This window comes from Salvelinus namaycush, chromosome 27, assembly GCF_016432855.1.
Source record: "Salvelinus namaycush isolate Seneca chromosome 27, SaNama_1.0, whole genome shotgun sequence".
NCBI classification, from domain to species: domain Eukaryota; kingdom Metazoa; phylum Chordata; class Actinopteri; order Salmoniformes; family Salmonidae; genus Salvelinus; species Salvelinus namaycush.
Genome location: NC_052333.1, coordinates 25,884,533 through 25,911,992, shown reverse-complemented (window position 1 = coordinate 25,911,992; position 27,460 = coordinate 25,884,533). Strand labels below are relative to the sequence as shown.

General features: G+C 43.6%; 1 protein-coding gene across 1 annotated transcript in view; it reads left to right on the top strand.

Moving 5' to 3' along the window:
* The window catches only part of LOC120022833 (rho guanine nucleotide exchange factor 2-like), a 45,974-nt gene that overhangs the window by 10,136 nt on the left and 8,378 nt on the right, over positions 1 to 27,460 (top strand). The window contains exons 4-21 of the mRNA XM_038966853.1: positions 1,783 to 1,846; positions 2,145 to 2,277; positions 5,444 to 5,553; positions 5,889 to 6,032; positions 6,388 to 6,638; positions 8,689 to 8,814; positions 9,734 to 9,851; positions 10,133 to 10,209; positions 10,505 to 10,676; positions 12,501 to 12,577; positions 12,787 to 12,959; positions 13,039 to 13,106; positions 14,244 to 14,438; positions 18,295 to 18,393; positions 18,497 to 18,546; positions 23,380 to 23,421; positions 24,850 to 24,900; positions 25,892 to 26,227. Of these exons, the coding sequence (XP_038822781.1) occupies positions 1,783 to 1,846; positions 2,145 to 2,277; positions 5,444 to 5,553; positions 5,889 to 6,032; positions 6,388 to 6,638; positions 8,689 to 8,814; positions 9,734 to 9,851; positions 10,133 to 10,209; positions 10,505 to 10,676; positions 12,501 to 12,577; positions 12,787 to 12,959; positions 13,039 to 13,106; positions 14,244 to 14,438; positions 18,295 to 18,393; positions 18,497 to 18,546; positions 23,380 to 23,421; positions 24,850 to 24,900; positions 25,892 to 26,227 (2,286 nt within the window). The remainder of the gene's footprint in view (positions 1 to 1,782; positions 1,847 to 2,144; positions 2,278 to 5,443; positions 5,554 to 5,888; positions 6,033 to 6,387; positions 6,639 to 8,688; positions 8,815 to 9,733; positions 9,852 to 10,132; positions 10,210 to 10,504; positions 10,677 to 12,500; positions 12,578 to 12,786; positions 12,960 to 13,038; positions 13,107 to 14,243; positions 14,439 to 18,294; positions 18,394 to 18,496; positions 18,547 to 23,379; positions 23,422 to 24,849; positions 24,901 to 25,891; positions 26,228 to 27,460) is intronic.

The window sequence follows — 27,460 nt, the reverse complement described above, 5'->3', positions numbered from 1 at the left end:
AGCGAGGAAGGCGGAGGCAGCGAGTAAAAGGGCCCAGGATTACACAGGGTCACGGCTGGCACGAAGGACCGGGAGGCCACTCCCCAAAAAAGTTTGGGGGGCACACGAGGAGATTGGCTGAGTCAGGTTGGAGACCTGAGCCAACTCCTCGTGCTCACCGTAGGGAGCGTGGTACTGGTCAGGCACCGTGTTATGCGGTGGAGCGCACGATGTCTCCAGTGCGCGTTCACAGCCCGGTGTGCTACATTCCAGCTCCCCGCATCGGCCGGGCTAGAGTTGGCATCCAGCCAGGACGGATGGTGCTGGCTCAGCGTATCTGGCCGCCAGTGCGTCACTACAGCCCAGGGTATCCTGCGCCGGCTCTGCGCACGGTGTCTCCAGTGCGTCTGCACAGCCCAGTGCGTCCTGTGCCAGTGCCCCGCCTTTGCCGTGCGAAGGTAACCATCCAACCAGGATGGGTTGTGCAGGCTCTACGCTCGAGACCTCCGGTGCGCCTCCACGGCCCAGTGTATCCGGTGCCTACTCCAAGAACCAAGCCTCCAGTATGTCTCCCCAGCCTGGTGAGTCCTGTGCCTACTCCCAGAACCAGGCCTCCTGTATGTCTCCCCAGCCTGGTGAGTCCTGTGCCTGCTCCCAGAACCAGGCCTCCTGTATGTCTTCCCAGCCTGGTAAGCCCTGTGGCAGCTCCACGCACCAGGCTGTCCATACGTCTCCTCACTCCAGTGATGATCCATGGCACGAAGCCTCCAGTGATGATCCATGGCATGAAGCCTCCAGCGATGATTCATGGTCTGGAGCCTCCAACGACGGCCTCCAGTCCGGAGCCTCCAGCTACGGCCTCCAGTCCGGCGCCTCCAGCGACGGTCCCCAGTCCGGAGCCGCCAGCGAGGGTCCCCAGTCCGGGGCCTTTAGCGAGGGTCCCCAGTCCGGGGCTTGCAACGAGGGTCCCCAGTCTGGGGCCTGCAGCGAGGGTCCCCAGTCCAGAGGCGCCACCAAAGTGGGGTGAGCCAGAGGTGGAGCGGGGTCTGCGTCCCGCACCGGAGCCGCCACCGAAGTAGATGCCCACCCGAACCCTCGTCTATAGAGTCAGGTTTTGCGGCCGGAGTCCGCACCTTTGGGGGGGGGGGTACTGTCACGCCCTGGACATAGAGAGGCTTTTATTCTCTATTTTGGTTAGGCTAGGGTGTGACTATGGTGGGCATTCTAGTTTCTTTATTTCTATGTTTTCTGTTTCTATGTTTTGGCCGGGTATGGTTCTCAATCAGGGACAGCTATCTATCGTTGTCTCTGATTGGGAATCATACTTAGGCAGCCTGTTTTTCCACCTTAGTTTTGGGTAGTTGCCTTTGTTAGTGGCCTGGATAGCCCTAGTAAGCTTCACGTTCATTTTTGTTCTTTCTTGTTTTTGTTGGCGACATTCATAATAAAAAATAAATATACGCTCACCACGCTGCACCTTGGTCCGGTCATTTCCCTGACGACGTTCGTGACAGTCATGCACAAAGTAGATGTCCTTACTGACTTGCCAAAACTATAGTTTGTTAACAAGAAATTTGTTGAGTAGTTGAAATTATTTATAATGACTCCAATAGACATTATAGACATAGACATTAGACATGATGGAGTATTATGGACACCAATAGACATTATGAAGTATTGTGTGTAGGCCAGTGACACACAATCTCCATGTAATCGTGGTGTGAATACGCTCTGAAGGTACTGTATACAAGCATGTAATAATATGTGGTATATGATATTGAACTGTACTCTATGTAACCACAGCAACAGAAGATGGCTCTCATGAGGAACAACTCAGCTCTGCAGAACGTGACCCTTCGTACCAAAAGTCAGTACATGCAAACGCGCACGTGCATGCTACGTGCTTTAAATTCTTTATTACATATGCAAAGGAAAATTTATTTTTCACTATTGGACTAGAATGTAATAACAATGTCAGTTTCGCAATTGAGCAAAAGTATCTGTAGTTTCACTTTTGAACTCTGAAATTGTATCTGTGGAGACTCCTTTTTCATTATAAGAGTTTCCCTTTTACAATATTCCACTATATTCCTCCTCCTCTTCTCCTTCCTCCTCTATTCCCTCCTCTTCTTCCTCCTACTCCAACTTTATCTGCTCCTCGTTAGCCCCCATGATGAGGGAACGCCCCAGCTCCGCCATACTCCACTCTGACAATCTCCGCCAATCGCTGCTGGGCTCGCGCCGCGGACGCTCCGGCCTTTCCCTCTCCAAGAGCGTCTCCACCAATAACATTGCAGGGTGAGCCCCGCTACTGCCTGCTCATTGGCCAAAGCACAAAAAGGGGGAGGTTACGAGGGAAACCACAGTCAAACTTATCATTGACATTAATAGTGACATCATGCCACATATACACTTTTCATAGTAGAAATGAAAGTCCCACTCAGTAATTAATATATATACAGTACCAGTCTAAAGTTTGGACACCTACTCATTCCAGGGTTTTTCCTTATTTTTACGATTTTCTACATTGTAGAATAATAGTGAAGACATCAAAACTATGAAATTACACATATGGAATCATGTCGTAAGCAAAAAAGTGTTAAACAAATGATGGTTTGGGATGAGTTGCATCACAGATTGAAGGAAAAGCAGCCAACAAGTGCTCAGCATATGTGGGAACTCCTTCAAGACTGTTGAAGGAGAATGCCAAGAGTGTACAAAGCTGTCATCAAGGCAAAGAGTGGATACTTTGAAGAATCTAAAATCTAAAATATATTTTGATTTGTTTAACACTTTTTTGGTTACTACATGATTCCATATATTTTTTTTCATAATTTTGATGACTTCACTATTATTCTACAATGTAGAAAATAGTAAAAATAAAAAATGTAACTTGAATGAGTAGGTGTGCCCAAACTTTTGACTGGAATTGTATACTCAATAAAAATATAAACGCAACATGTAAAGTGTTGGTCCCATGTTTAATATGCTGAAATAAAAGATCCCAGAAATGTTCCTTATGCACACAAAGCTTATTTCTCTCAAATGTTGTGCACAAATTTGTTTACGTCCCTGTTAGTGAACATTTCTCATTTGCCAAGATAATCCATCCACCTGACAGGTGTGGCTTATCAAGAAGCTGATTAAACAGTGCGATGATTACACAGGTGCATCTTGTGCTGGGGACAATTAAAGGCCACTCTAAAATGTGGAATTTTGTCACCCAACACAATGCCACAGATGTCTCAAGTTTTGAGGGAGCGTGCAATTGGCATGCTGACTGCAGGAATGTCCACCAGAGCTGTTGCCAGAGAATTGAATGTTAATTTGAGGAGTATTTCTGTCTGTAATAAAGCCCTTTTGTGGGGAAAAACTCATTCTGATTGGCTGGGCCTGGCTCCCCAGTGGGTGGGCCTATACCCTCTCAGGGCAACTCATGGCTGCGCCAATGTCCAGTCATGTGAAATCTATAGATTAGGGCCGAACAAATGTATTTCAATTGACTGATTTCCTTATAGGAACTGTAACTCAGTAAAATTGTAGAAATTGTTGCATGTTGCGTTTATATGTTTGTTCAGGGTGTGTGTGTGTGTGTGTGTGTGTGTGTGTGTGTGTGTGTGTGTGTGTGTGTGTGTGTGTGTGTGTGTGTGTGTGTGTGTGTATATGTATATATATATACACTGCTCAAAAAAATAAAGGGAACACTTAAACAACACAATGTAACTCCAAGTCAATCACACTTCTGTGAAATCAAACTGTCCACTTAGGAAGCAACACTGATTGACAATAAATTTCACATGCTGTTGTGCAAATGGAATAGACAACAGGTGGAAATTATAGGCAATTAGCAAGACACCCCCAATAAAGGAGTGGTTCTGCAGGTGGTGACCACAGACCACTTCTCAGTTCCTATGCTTCCTGGCTGATGTTTTGGTCACTTTTGAATGCTGGCGGTGCTTTCACTCTAGTGGTAGCATGAGACGGAGTCTACAACCCACACAAGTGGCTCAGGTAGTGCAGCTCATCCAGGATGGCACATCAATGCGAGCTGTGGCAAGAAGGTTTGCTGTGTCTGTCAGCGTAGTGTCCAGAGCATGGAGGCGCTACCAGGAGACAGGCCAGTACATCAGGAGACGTGGAGGAGGCCGTAGGAGGGCAACAACCCAGCAGCAGGACCGCTACCTCCGCCTTTGTGCAAGAAGGAGCAGGAGGAGCACTGCCAGAGCCCTGCAAAATGACCTCCAGCAGGCCACAAATGTGCATGTGTCTGCTCAAACGGTCAGAAACAGACTCCATGAGGGTGGTATGAGGGCCCGACGTCCACAGGTGGGGGTTGTGCTTACAGCCCAACACCGTGCAGGACGTTTGGCATTTGCCAGAGAACACCAAGATTGGCAAATTCGCCACTGGCGCCCTGTGCTCTTCACAGATGAAAGCAGGTTCACACTGAGCACATGTGACAGACGTGACAGTCTGGAGACGCCGTGGAGAACGTCTGCTGCCTGCAACATCCTCCAGCATGACCGGTTTGGCGGTGGGTCAGTCATGGTGTGGGGTGGCATTTCTTTGGGGGGCCACACAGCCCTCCATAGGCTCGCCAGAGGTAGCCTGACTGCCATTAGGTACCGAGATGAGATCCTCAGACCCCTTGTGAGACCATATGCTGGTGCGGTTGGCCCTGGGTTCCTCCTAATGCAAGACAATGCTAGACCTCATGTGGCTGGAGTGTGTCAGCAGTTCCTGGAAGAGGAAGGCATTGATGCTATGGACTGGCCCGCCCGTTCCCCAGACCTGAATCCAATTGAGCACATCTGGGACATCATGTCTCGCTCCATCCACCAACGCCACGTTGCACCACAGACTGTCCAGGAGTTGGCGGATGCTTTAGTCCAGGTCTGGGAGGAGATCCCTCAGGAGACCATCCGCCACCTCATCAGGAGCATGCCCAGGCATTGTAGGGAGGTCATACAGGCACGTGGAGGCCACACACACTACTGAGCCTCATTTTGACTTGTTTTAAGGACATTACATCAAAGTTGGATCAGCCTGTAGTGTGGTTTTCCACTTTAATTTTGAGTGTGACTCCAAATCCAGACCTCCATGGGTTGATAAATTTGATTTCCATTGATAATTTTTGTCTGATTTTGTTGTCAGCACATTCAACTATGTAAAGAAAAAAGTATTTAATAAGAATAGTTCATTCATTCAGATCTAGGATGTGTTATTTTAGTGTTCCCTTTATTTTTTTGAGCAGTGTATATTAATACTGTATTGATATCTCCGTTTGTACTTTTGTTATTTTCTGTGTACTCATACATATGTGGATGGTTTCTGTGTGCATGTTTGTGTTTACTGCATATGCATATGGCATGTGTATATTATACATGTTTATTGGTGCATGTGTATATGTGTATATTTGTGTTTTTGTCCTGGCGTGTGTGTCCTCGTCCATGCCTCTGTATAGGAACCTGAATGATGACTCTCCCTTGGGGCTGCGCAGGATCCTGTCCCAGTCCACAGACTCGCTCAACTTCAGGAACAGAGCCATGTCCATGGAGTCGCTCAACGACGAGGGTAAGACCCAGGGATGTGGTTGTGTATCTCCTGGGAATAAACGTGGTACATTTGTGCTATGTATTTGCTTCTGATCTTAAGCCGAGGCATACAGATTGTGTAGCTTATGCAAGTGTGGGTCTGGGACAAGGTTGTATCCATTACATAGGGAAAGCCTCAGGGATTTTGGGTAGAGGGTAAAAGGTATATTGGCAACTGTCATGTCATGATGTCCATGTCTACATTGAAAACGTTTATATGAAAAAAGGATGAATATATATTCATTGTCAGGAGAGATTTTAAGACATTTAGAGGCCATTTGTTGTTTACACTGGATGAATGTTTTCCTCTCTCAGGAGAAGTGTACTACGCCTCCATGCTGGAGGAAATGGAGATTGAGGGGCGGGATTTTGAGGCGGACTCATGGAGCATGGCGGTGGACTCGGGCTACCTGCAGACGCATCGCAAAGACATCATCAAGAGGCAGGACGTCATCTATGGTGAGAGTGGTGACATGCACTGTACGTCTTGAACCTCTTTCCCTTTGTGGTGAAAAGGTCATGGGCTGGGCGATGGAAAAAGTGGCAATTGCAGAGGCTGCTTGTTTCAGATCATGGCCACCATCCACTACTGTTGTGCCCTTGAGCAAGGCAATTAACCCCGACATAGCTCCAGAGGTGCAGCTGACCCTGTGCCTCCTCCCAAATGTTCATATGTGTGTGTTTCTGTCAGGTGATGTGTTTCTGTCAGGTGATGAACAGAGCAAAATATGAATTTCTTTCGCTAGATGGGCAATTCTATTTTATCCCTATGTTACATGATTGACTCTTTCTTTGCGTTTTTTGTCTTCTGCAGAGCTGATCCAGACAGAGCTGCACCACGTGCGGACGCTTCGCATTATGGAGCGAGTGTTCCGCCAGGGCATGCTGGAGGAGGTGCAGCTGGAGCCGGGCGTGGTGCACGCCATCTTCCCCTGCCTGGACCGCCTCACTGGCATCCATGTCCGCTTCTTGGCACAGCTGCTCACACGGCGCAACCACAGCCTGCAGACTGGCAGCACCTACAACTTCACTATCCATCAGCTGGGAGATGTGCTGCTGGAACAGGTACAGTAGGTAGACAGACATGGACCTTATACCAACTGCCTTATGTGATGTATACATTTACCATCCTATATCTATCCTACCCTGCCTTTCTAAGTGTCTTCGAAAGCCAAGTTAACAGACAAATCTTCGACCATTTCGAATCCCACCGTACCTTCTCCGCTATGCAATTTGGTTTCCGAGATGGGCAGCCATGCTCAAGGTCCTAAACGATATCATAACCGCCATCGATAAAAGACAATACTGTGCAGCCGTATTCATCAACCTGGCCAAGGCTTTTGACTCTGTCAATCACCACATTCTTATCGGCAGACTCAACAGCCTTGGTTTCTCAAATGACTGCCTTGCCTGGTTCACCAACTACTTCTCTGATAGAGTTCATTGTGTCAAATCGGAGGGCCTGTTGTCCGGACCTCTGGCAGTCTCTATGGTACTGCCACAGGGTTCAATTCTCGGGCCGACTCTCTTCTCTGTATACATCAATGATGTCGCTCTTGCTGCTGGTGATTTTCTGATTCACCTCTACGCAGACTACACCATTCTGTATACTTCTGGCCCTTCTTTGGACACTGCTAACTAACTACAAATACCTAGGTGTCTGGTTAGACTGTAAACTCTCCTTCCAGACCCACGTTAAGCATCTCCAATCCAAAATTAAATCTAGAATCGGCTTCCTATTTCGCAAACAAAGCATCCTTCACTCATGCTACCAAACATACCCTCGTAAAACTCATGCTGCCAAACATACCCTCGTGACTATCCTACCGATCCTCGACTTCGGCGATGTCATTTACAAAATAGCCTCCAACACTCTACTCAACAAATTGGATGCAGTCTATCACAGTGCCATCCGTTTTGTCACCAAAGCCCCATATACTACCCACCACTGCGACCTGTATGCTCTCGTTGGCTGGCCCTCGCTTCATATTCGTCGCCAAACCCACTGGCTCCAGGTCATCGGCAAGTTTTTGCTAGGTAAAGCCCCGCCTTATCTCAGTTCATTGGTCACCATAGCAGCACCCACCCGCAGCACATGCTCCAGCAGGTATATTTCACTGGTCTCCCCCAAAGCCAATTCCTCCTTTAACTGCCTTTCCTTCCAGTTCTCTGCTGCCAATGACTGGAACGAACTGCAAAAATCGCTGAAGCTGGAGACTCTTATCTCCCCCACTAACTTCAAGCACCAGCTATCAGAGCAGCTCACAGATCATTGCACCTGTACATAGCCCATCTGTAAATAGTCCATCCAACTACCTCATCCCCATACTGTATTTATTTATTTATTTTTGCTCCTTTGCACCCCAGTATCTCTACTTGCACATTCATCTTCTGCACATCTACCACTCCAGTGTTTAATTGCTATATCGAAATTACCTCGCCACTATAGCCTATTTTATTGCCTTACCTCTCTTATCTTACCTCATTTGCACACACTGTGCATACTTCCTTTTTTTCTACTGTATTATTGACTGTATGTTTGTTTATTCCATGTGTAACTCTGTGTTGTTGTATGTGTCGAACAGCTTTGCTTTATCTTGGCCAGGTTGCAGTTGTAAATGAGAACTTGTTCTCAACTTGCCTACCTGGTTAAATAAAGGTGAAATAAAAATAAATTAATAAAAAAATATATATATTTTTATTAAACCTTTATTTAACTAGGCAAGTCAGTTTTAAGAACAAATTGTTATTTACAATGACGGCCTAGGAACAGTGGGTTAACTGCCTTGTCCAGAACGACAGATTTTTACCTTGTCAGCTCGGGGATTCGATCTAGCAACCTTTCGGTTACTGGCCCAACGCTCTAACCACTAGGCTCACCCATCCTAATGGGTCATTCATTCTTTGTAGACTTGAGAAACTATCTGGCCTTGATGGTCATATGTAATCTTAACTACACTGTACAGCCAGAGGAGTATGGACCTCCCCTGGTTCCTATCGAGGTTTCTTCCTTCTAGGGAGTTGATCCTAGCCACTCTGCTTCTGATTGGACTTTGGTGTCTAGGCCAGGGTACTTTAAATATATTTGATTTGATTGACGGATTGTTTCTCTCAGTTCTCGGGCCAGTGTGCTGACGAGATGAGAAAGACCTACGCTGAGTTCTGCAGCCGCCACCTGAAGGCTGTCAAGCTGTACAAGGAGCTGCTGGCTAGAGACAAGAGGTTCCAGTACTTCATACGGGTAAGACAGAGGGAGAAGGGAAAAACAAGACGGATAGAATGAGTGGTGAGACTTAATGCAATTTTTTATTTCTAAAACAATGCTTTTTGGAATGCTTTGGAACTATTCACAGAATGTATTTCCTGTCAATAAAAAACCTTGAATTCAAATTGAAAGGGGAGGGGTGGGAGTAGAGTGAACGACAGAGGGAGAGCTTTTGTGTTTTCGTAATTTTTTATTAAACCCACATTTTTGTCACCGTTACAAAGGTCTTACTTGCGATGATCATAATATTTGGTTGTTTCACCTTCCTTAGCAGAGAGAGAGAGTGAGAGAGGGGGCACATAGAAATAAAAATAGGCCAATAGGAATGTGTGTGCACTTGTGTGTTAACTGATAATGAGTGTTCTGAACTGTGAGGAGTTGGAGTTGCATTACCGTTTACTTTGCTAACCTTGCCTTTTGTTACTGGCACCTATCCAATTAATCATTTATACAATATCATGTGTTATTTGATATTTTTCTATTGTAAATTGTATGTTTTATCTTTCGTTTAGATTTAAAGCTCTTCAAGCTAGTTTTGAAGTTGTATCATTCGTATCGAGTGACGTCTCCAGAATTTCGGTTAAAAATATGATTTGCTCTTGATTGCATTACAAAACACAGATATTTGTTTTTTTCCAACCATCTCTCTTGTGTTTGCCGCTTTTCCTGTCTCTTCTCAACTCTTTTTGTCTTGTTCATATTCATTTCTTCCCTTCTGCTATTTCGCTCGTATACCCTCTCTTTCACTCTCCTTCTCCTTTCTCTCTCACACGCTTTCCTGCTCTCTTTCACACTAACTCTATCTTTCTCTCTCTCCCTTCTGTCTCGTTCACCTTTCATCTCTCGTTCACCCTCTCATCTCTCTTTCACCCTCTCTTCCTCGCTCTCTGTTCAGCGGGTGTGTCGGGGTCACCTGTTGCGTCGCCATGGCGTCCAGGAGTGCATCCTGTTGGTCACTCAACGCATCACCAAGTACCCTGTCCTCATCCAGCGTATCCTTGACAACACCAAGGGTGAGAAAAAAACCCTGTTGATACGAAAGCAGGGTGATATATCAAAGTCATCCTCACTTTAGACTGAAATATATTGTTGGGGGCAAACAGTTACGTGGGGTGTAAAAAAATGTAGCCAAACTATGCCAGCTTTTTATATCATGAGGTGAGTTAGTTCCTCAGAACTAACTAAAAGCACAGGGTCTTTAAAGTCAATGACGGAGCATGGTAAAAATCAGCACTACTAATAATATGTCTATCCACCTTATATTCTCTCTCTCTCTCACCCACCCCCCTCCCAGACAATGAAGAGGAGGCCTCCTGTCTGACCCAGTCTCTGACCCAGATCAGGGAGCTACTCAGCTCAGTGGACCAGCAGGTGCTTTATTCATCCATTTATAGTTTGATTTACTCAAGTTATCACTGAGATCAATTCTGACATGAACCAGCACCTGTTAGTCAGACTGAAATAAAGGACGTCATTTTGACTTCCCACACTTTATCTATAAACCCGTCCTTTTACTATGAGAAATGTACAATTACACAGCGCAGAAAATGTATTGCACACTAACACTATTGTGAACCAGGGTTGTGTTCATTAGGGCACGGAAATGGGTGATTCTCAGTCCGTTTGCTTCCAATCAGTGCCTAATGAACATGACCCTGCTGTCCAGGTGATGGAGCTGGAGCGGACTCATCGGCTGCAGGAGATCCGGGCCAGGCTGGACCCACGGGTCGAGGCCAAGGTGAGGGACGGGGGCCTGTTCAGGGGAGGAGAGTTGCTCCGCAGGAGACTCATCCATGAGGGAACGCTGCTCTGGAAGACCGCTGGGTCCAGGCTCAAAGGTGTGTGTGTGTGTGTGTGTGAGTGGAAGGGTCTGTGTGTGTCAGTGGAGGCTGAGGACAGGGACTTTGTAATGACTTGAATGGAACAGTATCAAACACATGGTAACCAGCCTCCACTAGCTTAATTTGTCAAGTAAGTTTGTACAGTTCCTTCAGAAAGTATTCATACCTCTTGACTTATTCCACATTTTGTTGTGTTACAACCTGAATTCAAAATGGATTAAATATTTTTTTTTTCTCGCCCATCTACACACAATACCCCATAATGACAAAGTGAAAACATATTTTTTTAAATGTTTGCTAATTTATTGAAATTGAATACAGCAATATCTCATTTACATAAGTATTCACACCCCTGAGTCAATACTTTGTAGAAGTACCTTTGGCAGCGAATACAGCTGCGAGTCTTTCTGTGTAAGTCTCTAAGAGCTTTGCACACCTGGATTGTGCAACATTTGCCCATTTATTATTTTCAAAATTCTTCAAGCTCTGTCAAATTGGTTGTTGATCATTTCTAGACAACCATTGTCAGGTCTTGCCATATATTTTCAAGTAGATTTAAGTCAAAACTGTAACTCAGAACATTCACTGTCTTCTTGGTAAGCAACTCCAGTGAAGATTTGGCCTTGTGTTTTAGGTTATTGTCCTGCTGAAAGGTAAATTCATCTCCCAGACCGAACCAGGTTTTCCTCCATGATTTTTCCTGTGCTTAGCTCCGTTGTTTCATTTTTATACTGAAAAACTCCCCAGTCTTAATGATTACAAGCATACCCGTAACATGATGCAGCCACCACTATGCTTCAAAATATGGAAAGTGGTACTCAGTAATGTGTTGTATTGGATTTGCCTCAAACATAACACTTTGTATTCAGGACAAAAAGTTAATTTCTTTTCCACATTTTTTGCAGTATTACTTTATTGCCTTGTTGCAAACTAGATGCATGTTTTGCTATATTTTTTATTATGTACAGGCTTCTTTCTTTTCACTCTGTCAATTAGGTTAGTATTGTGGAGTAACTACAATGTTGTTGATCCATCCTCAGTTTTCCCCTATCACAGCCATTAAACTCTGTAACTGTGTAGCTGTTTAAAACATTGGCCTCATGGTGAAATCCCTAAGTGGTTTCCTTCCTCTCCGGCAACTGAGTTAGGAAGGACGCCTGTATCTTTATAGTGACTGGATGTATTGATACACCATCCAAAGTCTAATTACTAAATTCACCATGCTCAAAGGAAAATTCAGTGTCTGCTTTTCTTTCTTTTTTTTTACCCATCTACCATTAGGTGCCCTTCTTTGCGAGGCAATGGAAAACCTCCCTGGTATTTTTGGTTGAATCTGTACTTGAAATTAACTGCTTGACTGAGGGACCTTACAGATAATTGTATGTGTGGGGTAGTCACTCAAACATGTTAAACACTATTATTGTACACAGAGTGAGTCCATGCAACTTATGTGATTTGTTAAGCAAATGTTTACTCCTGAACTTATTTAGGCTTGCCATAACAAAGGGTTTGAATACTTATTGACTCAAGACATTTCAGCTTTTCATTTTTTTTGTTGAAAAACATAATTCCACTTTGACATAATGGGGTATTTATTGTGTGTAGACCAGTGAAAAAATATCTCAATTTAATCCATTTTAAATTCAGGCTATAACACAACAAAATTGGAAAAAAGTCAAGGGTTGTGAATACTTTCTGAAGGCACTGTAGGGGATGGAACTATCCCCAAAACGTGTTGCTTACTCATGTTTTAAAGGTTTTTCTTTTGTGTGTGTGTGTGTGTGTGTGTGCGCATGCGTGTGTGTGTGTGTGTGTGTTTAGATGTGCAGGTCCTGCTGATGACCGACATCCTAGTGTTCCTACAGGAAAAAGACCAGAGGTTCATCTTCCCTTGTCTAGTAAGCACACACACACACACACACACACACACACACACACACACACACACACACACACACACACACACACACACACACACACACACACACACACTGAGAAATACATAAAACAAAAAACACTTGAATATAGAGAGACTTGTTTCGTCACAATTGAATATACTATATGGAAGGTCAGGGAATATAGCAACACCCCTTCTTTCTCTTTTCAGGACAAGTCTCCGGTCCTCTCCCTGCAGAACCTCATGATTAGGGAGATAGCCAATCAGGAACGAGGGCTCTTCCTCATCAGTGACTCCTCCCCTCCGGAGATGTACGAGGTCCATGCTGCCTCAAAAGATGACAAGAACACCTGGATACGCATCATACAGCACACTGTCAGCAGGTATATACATAAACACACACACACACACAGAGGCACACAAAAACTGCTCATATACTCACTATCTTTTCTGTCTCTGCAGTTGTCCTTCCAGGGAAGAGTTCCCACTCATAGAGACTGAAGACAAGGCCCTTCTGAGACGACTGAAAGGTCAGCAATGAACACACACTCATACAGATCTATATGTAACGTAGGGATGGCAAGATTGCGCCGACATACACGGCGGCCCTATTTATTACTTTATTTGCTCAGGACGTTTATGGTATAATTTCCAATAAGAACTTCTGGACATTAGATCGCCTATAAAAATCACCACAAATTCGACTTCCCAGACCTGAACCCTTTGTTTCATATTCTGGATAATTTCTTGATTTCTTGTTTAGATTTTTTATTATTTGTGTATTTGTGTTGTATTCTACTGCACTGTTGGAACTAGTAACATAAGCGTTTTACTCTACCTGCTATAACACCTGCAGATCTGTGTACGTGGCCAATACACTTTGATTCGATCTGATGTAGGTATAAACACACTTGTTTGCACATAAGAACTCAGTTTCACTTCTTCTCTACATAACCCTCTGTCTATCTGTCTTCCTTTCTACCCTTCTCCATCGTTCTTTCTCTATCAACCCCTTTGACCATCTCCATTCCTTCCTTTCTCTATTTACACGTCTCCCTTTCAAGCTCTCTTATCTCTGTCTCTCTCCACCTCTCCCTTTCTCTCTCTCCCTTCCTCTTCACCCCCCCTCTATCTCTCCCTCTCTCTACATGGTGCCTACAGTACAACGTGCAATTCTCACTCTGTGTGTAGGAGGACAAGTGTGAAGCCTGCCTCCTACTCAATCCCAGTGGAGGAGCTCGTCAAACTCTATCTTTCCATCACAGCTTTTCTGTCTCTCAATTTCACTCTCTTGGACTCTCTCATCTTTCTTGCTCACTTGTATCTTTTATTCCCGTACTTTTTTTTCTCTCTCTCTTTGTCTCTCCCTCTTTTCTCTCTCCCTTCTTCCTTTTCTCAATCTCTCACTTATAGCCTACATCCAACTGAACAATGTGTGAATATGATTGCCCCCACTGTTAAGTCAAGAGGTCTTTAGGAAGAGCATCAAATCAGTATTTCCCTCTCTCCCCCTCCTCTTTCCCTCCCCCTCTCTTTCTCTCATTCCTTCCCGCTTTCTCTCGACTCTTTCCTTCTTTATCCCGAGTCCATCTCCTTCTTTCTCCCCCCCTCCATCCCCCCACCCTACCCTCCCATCTTTCTCTTTCCACTTTCATCTCTCCTTCCAGCGGACATCCAGCAGAAGGACCGGGAGGTGCTGGAGCTGCTCCAGGAGCGGGTCACCTTGTTCTCGGACCTGGCTGAGGTGACGGGGGGTCAGGAGGTCATGCTACCGGGGGGCCCCAACTCCCGGAACCTGTTCCGGGCCGAAACGCCCCATGCGCCACTCGGCGAGAGATTGCTCACTGATGCCATCGCAGAGGGTGAGGGGTTGGTGGAGGGAGTGGGGGGCAAGGAGAAGGGGTGGGAGCAGAGTGAGGGAGAGGGGGGCGATATAGAGTTAGGGCAAGGGAGAGCAAGAGTGGTAGAGCGCAAGAGAGTTGTTAAAGGACCAGTGCAGCAGTTTTTGATCTCAATATCAAATAATTTCTGGGTAACAATTTATTACCTAACAGTTTTCCATAAAAATTGTCAACATAAGTTGCTTTTTTAGCAAAAATAACTCATTATCAAGCAAAAGTTTTGCTAGGACTGTCTGGGAGTGGTCTGCGAATCTACCTAATTGAAGGGTCCAAATAGGAAGCATATGTAACCTGAAGACTAGCTGTTGTCAGAGAGGTTTGGAACTCTTTGTTATTGTTATCTTAACTTATATCGCCTGGTGATGTTACCAGGCAAGTCACAACTCCACCTATGCAAAACCTGATGTAAATTGTGTTTTCAACTAGCAACTATCAAGAAATAACACTGATCATATTTGTTCACACTTTTACAGTTTTAGTTTCATCAGCTGTTGTACAATATGATACAGAACACAGGGAAAACATAATTTTGAGTGCACTGGGCCTTTAAGAAGATTTAGAGAGGGTTAGACTGGAAGAGAGGAGAAACAGGAAAATATAGAGAGGGTGATAAGAGGGAGCGCGTTAAAGGGAGATGTTGAAACAGAGAGGAGAGCAAGACTAGAGAGGAAAATAAGCAGACAGGAGATAAAGATGGAGAAGCGCAAATAGCCTGTTTAAATGCAGAAACACAACTGCTACTGTGCTTCCACTTAACTGACTGCAACGATACTTCAAAGTTGAATTATGGCAGCTATGAAATGCCTTGGCATGTTTTCAGTTGTACTTGGCAATGCACTTAGTCTAAGCATCAACTGTCGCTATTCCTTTACTCACTATTCTACGGATGCATGTGCAATGTGTTGCCACAAAATGGCTGTCATGGTGGTGGTGAAGTTGCCAAACATGCCATACATTTTAGATGACTGACTTCAAAGTTTCCTTCATAGAAGGCCACTGGTTGGCTTACATTACAGTTTTACTTGACTTGGAACAGTCAAACAGACATTTGAATTGTGTACTGTCTGTACAATTAAAGATTAGAACTTCTTTTTCAAAGCCTTCGAGCTACATTTACATTTACACAAACAGCAAACTATCAACTCATCATCACCCAGACATTGATTGACGTGTACAGTTGTCCAGTTCCCTCCCTACATACAGTGAAGATGGCAATGTCTTCAATGGGTATCATGTGTATGTTTATGAATATCCAATGTTAAATTTGAAGTGGCTGTCAACCCCTAGGCTAATGTTGCTCTCATGGAATGTCATTCCTTGAGCACTATACCATAGAAAGTGCTAAATGCATGTGAAATGTCATGGGGTGCTTTCTTTCCATTGAGTCTGGATTCTGACAGTGTACATTTGTTTTAGCTTGCCCGCCCATATGGAAAACAATCATACAAATCAAATAAGAATCTTGTATGGCAGGAGAAGATTACTTAAAACATTTTCTTTTACAAATAATCTGGTAAAATGTTATGTTTTACCTTATATGTCAGTAGTGTACAGTTGATGTCGGAAGTTTACATACACTTAGTTTTGACTCATTAAAACTTGTTTTTCAACCACTCCACAAATGTCTTGTTAACTATAGTTTTGGCAAGTCAGTTAGGACATCTACTTTGTGCATGACACAAGTCATTTTTCCAACAATTGTTTACAGACAGATTATTTCACTTATAATTCACGGTATCACAATTCCAGTGGGTCAGAGGTTTACATACACTAAGTTGACTGTGCCTTTAAACAGCTTGGAAAATTCCCGAAAATGATGCCATGGCTTTAGAAGCTTCTGATAGGATAATTGACATAATTTGAGTCAATTGGAGGTGTACCTGTGGATGTATTTCAAGGCCTACTGTCAAACTCAGTGCCTCTTTGCTTGACATCATGGGAAAATCAAAAGAAATCAGCCAAGACCTCAGAGAAAAAATTGTAGACCTCCACAAGTCTGGTTCATCATTTGGAGCAATTTCCAAATGCCTGAAGGTAGCACGTTCATCTGTACAAACAATAGTACGCAAGTATAAACACCATGGGACCACGCAGCCGTCATACCACTCAGGAAGGAGACGCGTTCTGTGTCCTAGAGATGAACGTACTTTGGTGCGAAAAGTGCAAATCCATCCAATAACAACAGCAAAGAACCGTGTGAAGATGCTGGAGGATACAGGTACAAAAGTATCTATATCCACAGTAAAACTAGTCCTATATCGACAAAACCCGAAAGGCCACTCAGCAAGGAAGAAGCCACTGCTCCAAAACCGCCATAAAAAAGCCAAACTACGGTTTGCAACTGCACATGGGGAAAAGTATCGTACTTTTTGGAGAAATGTCCTCAGGTCTGATTAAACAAAAATAGAACTGTTTGGCCATAATGACCATCGTTATGTTTTGAGGAAAAAGGGGGAGGCTTGCAAGCCGAAGAACACCATCCCAACCGTGAAGCACGGGGGTGGCAGCATCATGTTGTTGTGGTGCTTTGCTGCAGGAGGGACTGGTGCACTTCACAAAATAGATGGCATCATGAGGAGGAAAATAATGTGGATATATTGAAGCAACATCTCAAGACATCAGTCAGGAAGTTAAAGCTTGGTTGCAAATGGGTCTTCCAAATGGACAATGACCCCAAGATACTTCCAAAGTTGTGGCAAAATAGCTTAAGGACAACAAAGTCAAGGTATTGGAGTGGCCATCACAAAGCCCTTTAAACAATTTAAAGGCAATGCTCCCAAATACTAATTGAGTGTCTGTAAACCTCGGACCCCATGGGACTGTGACAAAAAAAAGTTAAAGATGCAATAAATCATTCTCTACTCTTATTCTGACGCTTCATATTCTTAAAATAAAGTGGTGATCCTAACTGACCTAAGACAGGGAATTTTTACGAGGAATGTCAGGAATTGTGAAAATCTGAGTTTAAATGAATTTGGCTAAGGTGTATGTAAACTTCTGACTTCCGACTTATGTCAATAATTCTCAAACCTCTCCTTGTGGACCCCCAGCCGAATACATGATGTTGGTCATTTTCCCACATAGATATGGTATGACATATTTGAGACAAAATAAATGAATTAAACCGTATGAGTCATCAATTAATGTTATAAGAAAAGTGTATGTCTGATAATGTAACCTCTACAAAATAAATGCTTTCCTTATAGGTTTCACATTTTTTCTATAAGTCAACATATAAAAAACGATGGCAATTACTATCAGAAAAATACAATATTTGTAGATTCATTTTCAAGAATGAGTTTCCATGGTAAGATTCCAATAGGCTGGGCAGCACCTCCTACTGGACAGTTGATTTATCTAAAGGTATCCCTTTACTCTCCAATCCAGGATTTTAACCAAGCCCAGCCCTGCTTAGCTATGATATTTGTCACTGACTACTACCAATGTGCTATCGAGAGAATGATTGTTGAGATAAATATTTGACCAGATACTTATTATATTATTTGTTAGATTATTGTACAAATAATCTTCTTCTGCCATACAAGATTCTTATTTAAATGTTCATGATTTTTTTAAATTAATCTTGTTTCTGTATTTGCTGCCATATGTATTACTTAGAAGTTCCAGGTAGAACATCTTTCTATATCTTTTCCTTGTGGGCGGTGCCCCGGGTGGGCGTAGAGTTCACTTTACGAGCAATGGAATGGTCTAACATGTCAAAACTCGACCAACGCTGTGTCGTAGGTGAGTTAAATTGAATGCACCATACATTTTGTTAAGGCACTGATGATGTGTTGTCTGTCTTTGTGTCTCCCAGTGGATAGGCTGAGTGAGCTACTACTGGGCTCCACCTTTGAAATGCCTCTGGCCTGCAGTTTCAACGGTCACCCGAACCACACAGGGGCGCTAGTGATCAGTGAGTGACTCCTTTGTGCCATTGATTGACAAGTTGTATACTAGTCTAGACTCCATAGCACTGTGAGCAATGATCATTGAGTGACCGTTGTGTTTGTTTGTAGACGGTCAGGAGGTGGTTGTCAATGGAACGCACGGGTCCCCAGCAGCAAAGGTGAGGTCCTAAAAATAATAATAATAATATGGTCATTTACTTTGGTCGACCAGGCTTAGAACCAAGGTCTCCCATGCGCCACAAAGCCAAGCTAAAGTCATGCACTCAGCTACAGTAAAGCCAAGTCCTTAGCTCGGGAAGCTAACAGAAGTCTTCAGGACGCAGGCAAGATTGCTCATTGTGAGCATGGTTCATGTGTGGGAATCAAATCAAGGTGTAGACTAACAGTGAAATGCTTACTTATGGGCCCTTTCCAACTGTACAGAGAGAAAAACATTGAAATAATAGAACAATTATAACACGAGGAATAAATACAAAATGAGTAATGATAACTTGGCTATATACACGGGGAACCAGTACCGAGTCGATGTGCAGGGGTACGAGGTAATTGAAGTAGATATGTACAGTACCAGTCAAAAGTTGACCCAACACACCTCCAGGCTGTGTAAGGGCTATTTGACCAAGAAGGAGAGTGATGGATTGCTGCATCAGATGACCTGGCCTCCACAATCACCCGACCTCAACCAAATTGAGATGGTTTGGGATGAGTTGGACTGCAGTGTGAAGGAAAAGCAGCCAACAAGAGCTCAGCATATGTGGGAACTCCTTCAAGACTGTTGGAAAAGCATTCCAGGAGAAGCTGGTTTAAAGAATGCCAAGAGTGTGCAAAGCTGTCATCAAGGCAAAGCGTGCTACTTTGAAGAATCTAAAATATAGAATATATTTTGATTTGTTTAACACTTTTTTGGTTACTACATGATTCCATATGTGTTTTTTCATAGTTTTGATGTCTTCACTATTATTCTACAATGTAGAAAATAGTAAAAATAAAGAAAAACCCTTGAATGAGTAGGTATGTCCAAACTTTTGACTGTACTGTACATGTAGGTAGGGATAAAGTAACTAGGCAACAGGATAGATGAACAGTAGCAGCAGAGTATGTGAGTCAAAAGAGTTCATGCAAAAACGGTCAATGCAGATTGTCTGGGTAGCTATTCGTTAACTATTTAGCAGTCTTATGGCTTGAGGGTAGAAGGTGTTCAGGGTCCTGTTGGTTCCAGACATCGGTACCGCATGCCGTGCAGTAGCAGAAAGAACAGTCTATGACTTGGGTGGCTGGAGTCTTTGACCATTTTGGGCCTTCCTCTGACAACGCCTAGTATAGAGGTCCTGGATGGCACGGAGCTCGGCCCCAGTGATGTACTGGGCGTTACACACTACCCTTGCACCTTGCAGTGGGATGCCAAGCAGTTGCCATACTAGGCGGTGATGCAGCCAGTCAAGATGCTCTCAATGGTGCAGCTGTAGAACTTTTTGAGTGCCCATGCCGACTCTTTTCAAGAGACGTTGTTGTGCCCTACTCACATCTGTGTTGGTGTGTGTGGACCATGACGATTCCTTAGTGATGTGGATACCGAGGAACTTGAAGCTCTCAACCTGCTCCACTACAGCTCCATTGATGTGGATGTGGGAGTGCTCGCCCCTCCATTTCCTGTAGTCCATGATCAGCTCCTTTGTCTTGCTGACATTGAGGGAGAGGTTGTTTTCCTGGAACCACACTGCCAGGTGATCAGGTGTACTACCATCGTGTTGGCAGACTTAATGATGATATTGAGGTTATGCACGGCCACGCAGTTCTGGGTGAAGGTGAACAGGGAGTACATGAGGGGACTAAGCACACACCCCTGAGGGGCCCCTGTGTTGAGGGTCACTGTGACGGTGTTGTTACCTACCCTCACCACCTGGGGGGCGGCCCGTCAGGAAGTCCAGGATACAGTTGCAGAGGGAGGTGTTTAATCCCAGGGTCCTCTCGCCCTGCCGTCCAGGACAGCTGGTGCTCTCATGCATGGTTCGGGTTGCTAGCCTCGAAGCGAGCATAGAAGGTATTTAGCTCGTCTGGTAAGCTTGCATCACTGGACAGCGCACTCCTGGGTTTCCATTTGTAATCCGTGATAGTTTGCAAGCCTTGCCACATCCGACGAGCGTCAGAGCCGGTGTAGTAGGATTCAAACCAACAGCCCCTGTGTTGGTAGCACCATGCTTCAACTAACTGATCAAACGGAAATTTGATAGTGATAGTTATTTACTATATACTTTTCATTGACAGGGTTCAATTCCATATTACACTCTGGAGGTGCCCTAAATAGAAATAGGGGTTTGTACCATCGTTGATATTTGAAGAGGATGCCCGCAGTGATATTTAAGTGCTTATGAGGTTATGGCCCTGATTTGTCATACGAGTGGCACCACAGAGATAAATCAATCCAGTTATGAAGGTTAATTGTGCCAATAACATTGCAGACTGAAGTTCATGTTTAGCTTGCCATTTTACAGTGTCATGTCATCATCCAGCTTCTTTTAGTCTAAGATTGATTTATGTCTGGTGGCAACAGCCCCAGGTCTGTCATAAGACAAAATGGGTGTAGACAACATCCCTGCCTACATACTGGTCAACCCAAATAAACAAATATTGAAGATAGATTAGCAGTTCTAGTAATTTTTAATATAGGCTTATGATCACTTAAAGCTGGGTCATGTTCATTAGAGCAGTGGTTCCCAAATGTAAGGGTGCGAGGGGTCGACAGGGCGGGCAGGGAGTCAGTCATTGCAGACATTAGAGAGATACTATTTATAACATGTTAGAAATGTCCAGATCAACTAGTCCATGTCAGCTAACGTTTTTTGGCTAGGTTGTTTAGCATATTGATTTTATTGTAATGTTTGAGTAACCCATATCACATAAACACAAATAAGACATGGCAAAATGTATAGAATTGCAGGAAATAAACTTTAAACCAGCAAATTGTTATCTTTGCTAACAAGATGGGTGTGGACAGTTTGTGTCGTGAACTGTGGTTGTGCCCATAGAAATAGACGTGACGTGCGGGGGACCCTTTGAATTAGCAGTGAGACACCAATTTTGTATTGGTCACTTTGGTGCCAGTGAAATAAATGTAGCTGGTCATGTTAGTTTTTGGTTCACAATTAGCTTTTATTTTTATTAATATTTATTCAACCAGTAATCGGTATGCAACAATTGATATGCAGACCAGGTATTCAAAAGGTTTGGTCCGAAGTCTTGGTTGAATCTTTGCAATGCACAAATCAGTCATCATGCACTCGTCATGCACTTTCCCCAAAAACTTTCCAATTAAATTTTGACTGCAAAGTAGAGCTACCTGGCAGAATGATATCATGATGATTAGTATCAATCGTGGGGCATTTGTTTTGCAAACTCTGCCATCACATCAAAACTACATTATACATTGTACAGTACAAAAACACCGCTAGCCAAACACAACGGTCTCTTGATAGGTGCACAGTTGAATTAAAGGGAAACTACACCCTGGCAGAAATATATCATGATGATTTGTATCAATTGCTGGGCATTTGTTTTGCAAACTCTGCCATCACATGTAGCCATTGTACAATACAAAAACAAAGCTATCCAAACACAAGTCTCTTGCTAGGTGTGCAATTGAATGAAAGAGCAACTACACCCTCCAAATTATAATTGTTCCCAGACCTCAAAAGTGGTCTCCTGATGTGGTTTAAGCATTGTTGTAGACAAGTTTTTCTATTAAAAAATAAGTGTGATTTTGAGAATGAAAGTCGGGAAAAATCTAACCCGGGAAAACAGAATTTTCCAAAAGATAAAATAGATTTTATAGGGTCCAATAACTATAGAATGACTGTTCAAAATCGCTGACAATAACACCCTTTTTGAGATTGCGCAAAGGGTAGAGTTTTTTCTCCTCCAAACAATTAATGTAAAATGTAATTTTGTGAATGCAGGGTAGGTCATTATAGGCTATAGACTACTTACTCAGCCTGAAAATTAAATATAAAATGTAAATGATGTGCGCATCATCTGCTTTCCCGGGCCAGTATTCTTTTCATTCGGGCCAGTAGCTTTCAGTTGGCACTGGCCTGGTGTGCCACGGGCAAATTTGCCTTAATGTCAAGCCCTGCAACGGCATGCTACTTTAAAATATCATCATTAGCTTGGTTCTGTATGGAATGCGTGTACATTATGGAACACAGGTCAGGTCATCATTGGTGCGACCAAATCATGTGCTGGTGCCATCAACTGAAAAAGTTAGTCTAGAGCCCTGGCCCTAGTGAAAAAGTTTGTGAATCATTGCATTAGGGCATTTGCAATGGAAAACAAAAATTGTCCATGTAGTCCCTCCCTGTTTCAGTCCGATTTCTGTTTGGTGCCTAATGAATATGACCTTATGTTTGAAGTTTCAAGTGAAGGCGTCTGTTATTCATGAGTCTTCCACTCTGAGTTTTTATACCTTGACAGCTCTGTTTCAGACAGTGCCATGTATCCATGGCAACATACATTTTTCAAATCACCATTCTTCTCTGAAGCCTGTTTGACAACTCTATTCTGAAATGTCATTATAATTATAGGAATGTTTCACAATAAAATCATACTGGTTTCCTTAGAGAAATATTCATAAATTGCAAAAGTTGAAAAGTATTTTGTTAGAAAACATTTTTCACCTCCACCAAAGGAATGGAATTTCTATTGTGATATGAAGCAATGCTATACTACGGTCCATCAGTGAGTAATTTGCTTACTTTAATGGCATTTGAATCTCAATATACAGAAACAAAGTGACATGAGGATCATACAGATATTTTGCATAGTTTAAAGTATTATTATGTTTGCATGAAACACTTATCAGTTTAGCTCTGTGGCATTAATTGTTGTTTCTTTTATTACATTTTTCTTATACCAATTCATCTGATATTGCTTTGTGAATAAACAATTGTTTCGACATTTAAGTGTTGATTAAGATAATAATATTTCAAATTTCCCAGGACCGGAATGGGAATCAGGCTGGAGATAGGCCCTCAACTGAGGTACAGTGGTCAATGCACACTGAATCCACACTATCTTATAATGAACTACTCTCACTTTATCCATACATGTCTAACTAGTTAAAAGAGAACCCAGTGAAATATTTGGCTAGAGATGGCGAGAGGTTGTGTGTCTGTGTTGTGTAGATGTCTGCGTGTGCCTGTCTGTATAGCCTATGAGATAGAGCAAGGTGTTGGTACAAGGCATTCGGATAGTAGTCAGACCCCTTGACTTTTCCCACATTTTGTTACATTACATCCTTATTCTAAAATGTATTACATCCCCCCCCCCCCCCCATCAATCTACACACAATATCCCATAATGATAAAGCAAAAACAGGTTTTTAGAAATGTTTGCAAATGTATTAAAATAAAGAACTGATATCACATTTACAAAAGTATTCAGACCCTTTACTCTGTACTTTGTCGAAGCACCTTTGGCAGCGATTACAGCACACCTGTATTTGAAGAGCTTCTCCCATTCTTCTCTGCAGATCCTCTCAAGCTCTGTCAGGTAGGATGGGGACCGTTGCTGCACAGTTATTTTCAGGTCTCCAGAGATTTTTGATCGGGTTCAAATCCGGGCTCTGGCTGGGGCACTCAAGGACATTCAGAGACTTGGCTGTGTGCTTAGAGTCGTTGTCCTGTTGGAAGGTGAACCTTCGCCCCAGTCTGAGGTCCTGAGCGCTCTGGAGCAGGTTTTCAACAAGGATTTCTCTGTACTTTGCTCCGTTCATCTTTGCCTCGAACCTGACTAGTCTCCCAGTCCCTGAAGCTGAAAAACATCCCCACAGCATGATGCTGCCACCACCGTGCTTCACCGTAGGGATTGTGCCAGGTTTCCTCTAGACGTGACGCTTGGCATTCAGGCCAAGTTCAATGTTGGTTTCATCAGACCAGAGAATCTTGTTTTTCATGGTCTGAGAGTCTTTGGGTGCCTTTTGGCAAACTCCAAGCGGGCTATCATGTGCCTTTTACTGAGGATTGGCTTCCGTCTGGCCTCTTTACCATAAAGGCCTGATTGGTGGAGTGCTGCAATGATGGTTGTCCTTCTGGAATGTTCCCCCATCTCCAGAGAGGAACTCTGGAGCTCTGTCAGAGTGACCATTGTGTTCTTGATCACCTCCCTGACCAAGGCCCTTCCCCCCGACTGCTCAGTTTGGCCGGGTGGCCAGCTCTAGGAAGAGTCTTGGTGGTTCCAAAGTTCTTCTGTTTAAGAATGATGGAGGCCACTGTGTTCTTGGGGACCTTCAATGCTGCTTATATTATTTGGTACCCTTTCCCAGATCTGTGCCTCGACTTTAGAATAAGGCTGTAAGGTAACAAAATGTGGGAAAAGTCAAGGGGTCTGAATTCTTCCCGAAGGCACTGTATATGCTCTTAATGGCATTGACATATTTCTTGTGTGTACTGATGGTGTATGTTTTTCAGGAAGCGTATCAGAGGCTGGTCAACCTTAGTGCCTACCTTCATGCCCTCCAGGTCAGTGGATGTGTCTCTTTGTACCCAACCTGAGTCGAATACAACTGTCAAATATTTTCTAATACTTGACTGTATTTGAGATGCTCTTTATTTAGCCGAGTTTTCGGGACTATTTAATTGGTTTTAATGTGCTGAAGTTGTTGAGAGTATTTGACCCATATCTCCTATATATTTACTATGGAGGTTACAGTAGGACGTGCCATCTATCATGTAGAGTTAAGTTACAGTTTTGCAGTAGACCTGCTTAGGCTTTTGCTTGTTTTAATCAGCTTGAATAGTAATGTATTATTTTCCTTTCATGATCTCACAGTTGATAAAATATTTTCTATTGTGACATCTATAAATATATTCCTGTCTATAGCTTGCCCTCTATGTGCCTTCATTCCTGTGGATCAAACAAAAATAAAAGTTTATTGGTTGCGTACACAGATTTGCAGATGTTATTGCAGGTGCAATTGCTGCTCCAACAGTGCAGTAATATCTAGCAATAAAACAACTATACACATATTCCAGAAAATAAAAAAAAATAAGTTATAGGATGAGCCATGACTAGAATACAGTATATATATATATATATGCAGGGTAGCGTACTGGGCTGTAGCTGGCTAGAACAGTGACTAAGGTTCAGGGCAGGGTACTGGGCGGAGGCCAGCTAATGGTGACTCTTTAACAGTCTGATGGCCTGGAGATACTCCCGTCACATTTTTATTTTACCTTCATTTAACTAGGCAAGTCAATTAAGAACAAATTCTTATTTTCAATGACGGCCTAGGAACAGTGGGTTAACTGCCTTGTTCAGGGACAGAACGACCATTTTTTTCCCCCCTTGTCAGCTCGGGGATTCAATCTTGCAACCTTTCGGTTACTAGTCCAAAGCTCTAACCACTAGGCTACCCTGCCGCTCCAATGATATGGAGTCAGCAATGCTACCACTAGATCAGTCTCCTCATATCTCACTACATTCCCTTCTAACTTATTCTCCTTCTCCCAGGGCACCGTGATCAAGCAGGACTCCATCCTGGAGCTCTGCCTGCGCTCTGAAGGCCCACCAGTCGAAGCCCCGACCACACCCACCGGACGGGTCTGGCGCTCCCTATCACGTGACGCGGGCATGGCTGAGGCCAGCACGGGGGCGGCCATCGGGGAGCTGGCCCTGCTCCAGAGGCAGCACAGCCTCCTGCAGGAGGAGCTCAGTAGGCTGCGGGGTACCGAGGGCCGCCTGAGGGATAGCGAAAAGGCCCGCGCCCAGCTGGAGAGGCAGGTCCGCGACATGAAGGCCCACAGTGCCACCATGATGGACAGTGTGGGAACTGCAGGCTCAGAGCAGGTATGGGCAACTTTGATGGGGGTGGGGGGGCCACAAAAAATCTGATCTCATCATGAGGGGCTGCATTTGCTCGCGGGTCTGCGTACCCACATCCACCCCCCCCCCCCCCCCCCCCACACACACACATTGCGAGCAAAACATTTTAGTGACCCCCCTCTTGACAGTGGCGATGGGAAAAAATCAGTTAGAGTTCATTTGCTGCAATTCGACACATTTTGCCATGGGGCCGAGAGGAAAATAGGCTGTTTTACAGCTTATTCCTGCACTTCTACACATTTTTCCATAGGGTGGGAGAAATGTTTGCGGTTTTTAATATATCTGAGTGAGACTGACTAACAAAATCAATGGGGGGCCCCACAGCCCATTCGACCATGATAACAAGTTTACATAGCTGGGTGCTAAACTAACTTAGCAATCTAAAAAAAATGTAGCTGACACGGGCTAATTGACTGACTATCAGTGACTGACAACAGAAAAACTGCTGATGCACAACCAAATTTCTAAATTGCACCTTGTGTATTTTACTATTCCAACTCGCAATAGTAAGTTGAGACACCAACTCTGACACTGTGGGTAGTTGCACTTAGCTTAACTATAGGGGGTGCACTGATTTTTTACCAAGGTCATTGTTGTAGATGAGAATCTAATCATGGGATTATGCTCTCAATCATCTGAGTTGAGTAAATGCCTTCAGAAAGTATTCATACCCCTTGACTTATTCTACATTTTGTTGTGTTGTTGTGAATTCAAAATGGATCAAATAGATTATTTTTCTCACCAATTTTTTTCTCACCACACAATTGCCCATAATGACAAAGTTTAGCCAATTTATTGAAAATGAAATATCTAATTTACATAAGTATTCACACCCCTGAGTCAATAGAATCACCTTTGGCAATTATTACAGCTAAGTGTCTTTTTTTGGGTACGTTTCTAAGACCTTTGCACACCTGGATTGTACAATATTTGCACATTATTCTTTAAAAGATTATTCAATCTCTGTCAAGTTGGTTGTTGATCATTGCTAGACAGCCATTTTCAAGACTTGCCATAGATTTTCAAGATATATTTAAGTCTAAACTGTAACTCGGCGACACAGGAACATTCAATGTCATCTTGGTAAGCAACTCCAGTGTATATTTGGCCTTGTGTTTTAGGTTATTGTCCTGCTGAAAGGTGAAATTGTCTCCCAGTGTCTGTTGGAAAACAGGCTGAACCAGGTTTTCCTCTAGG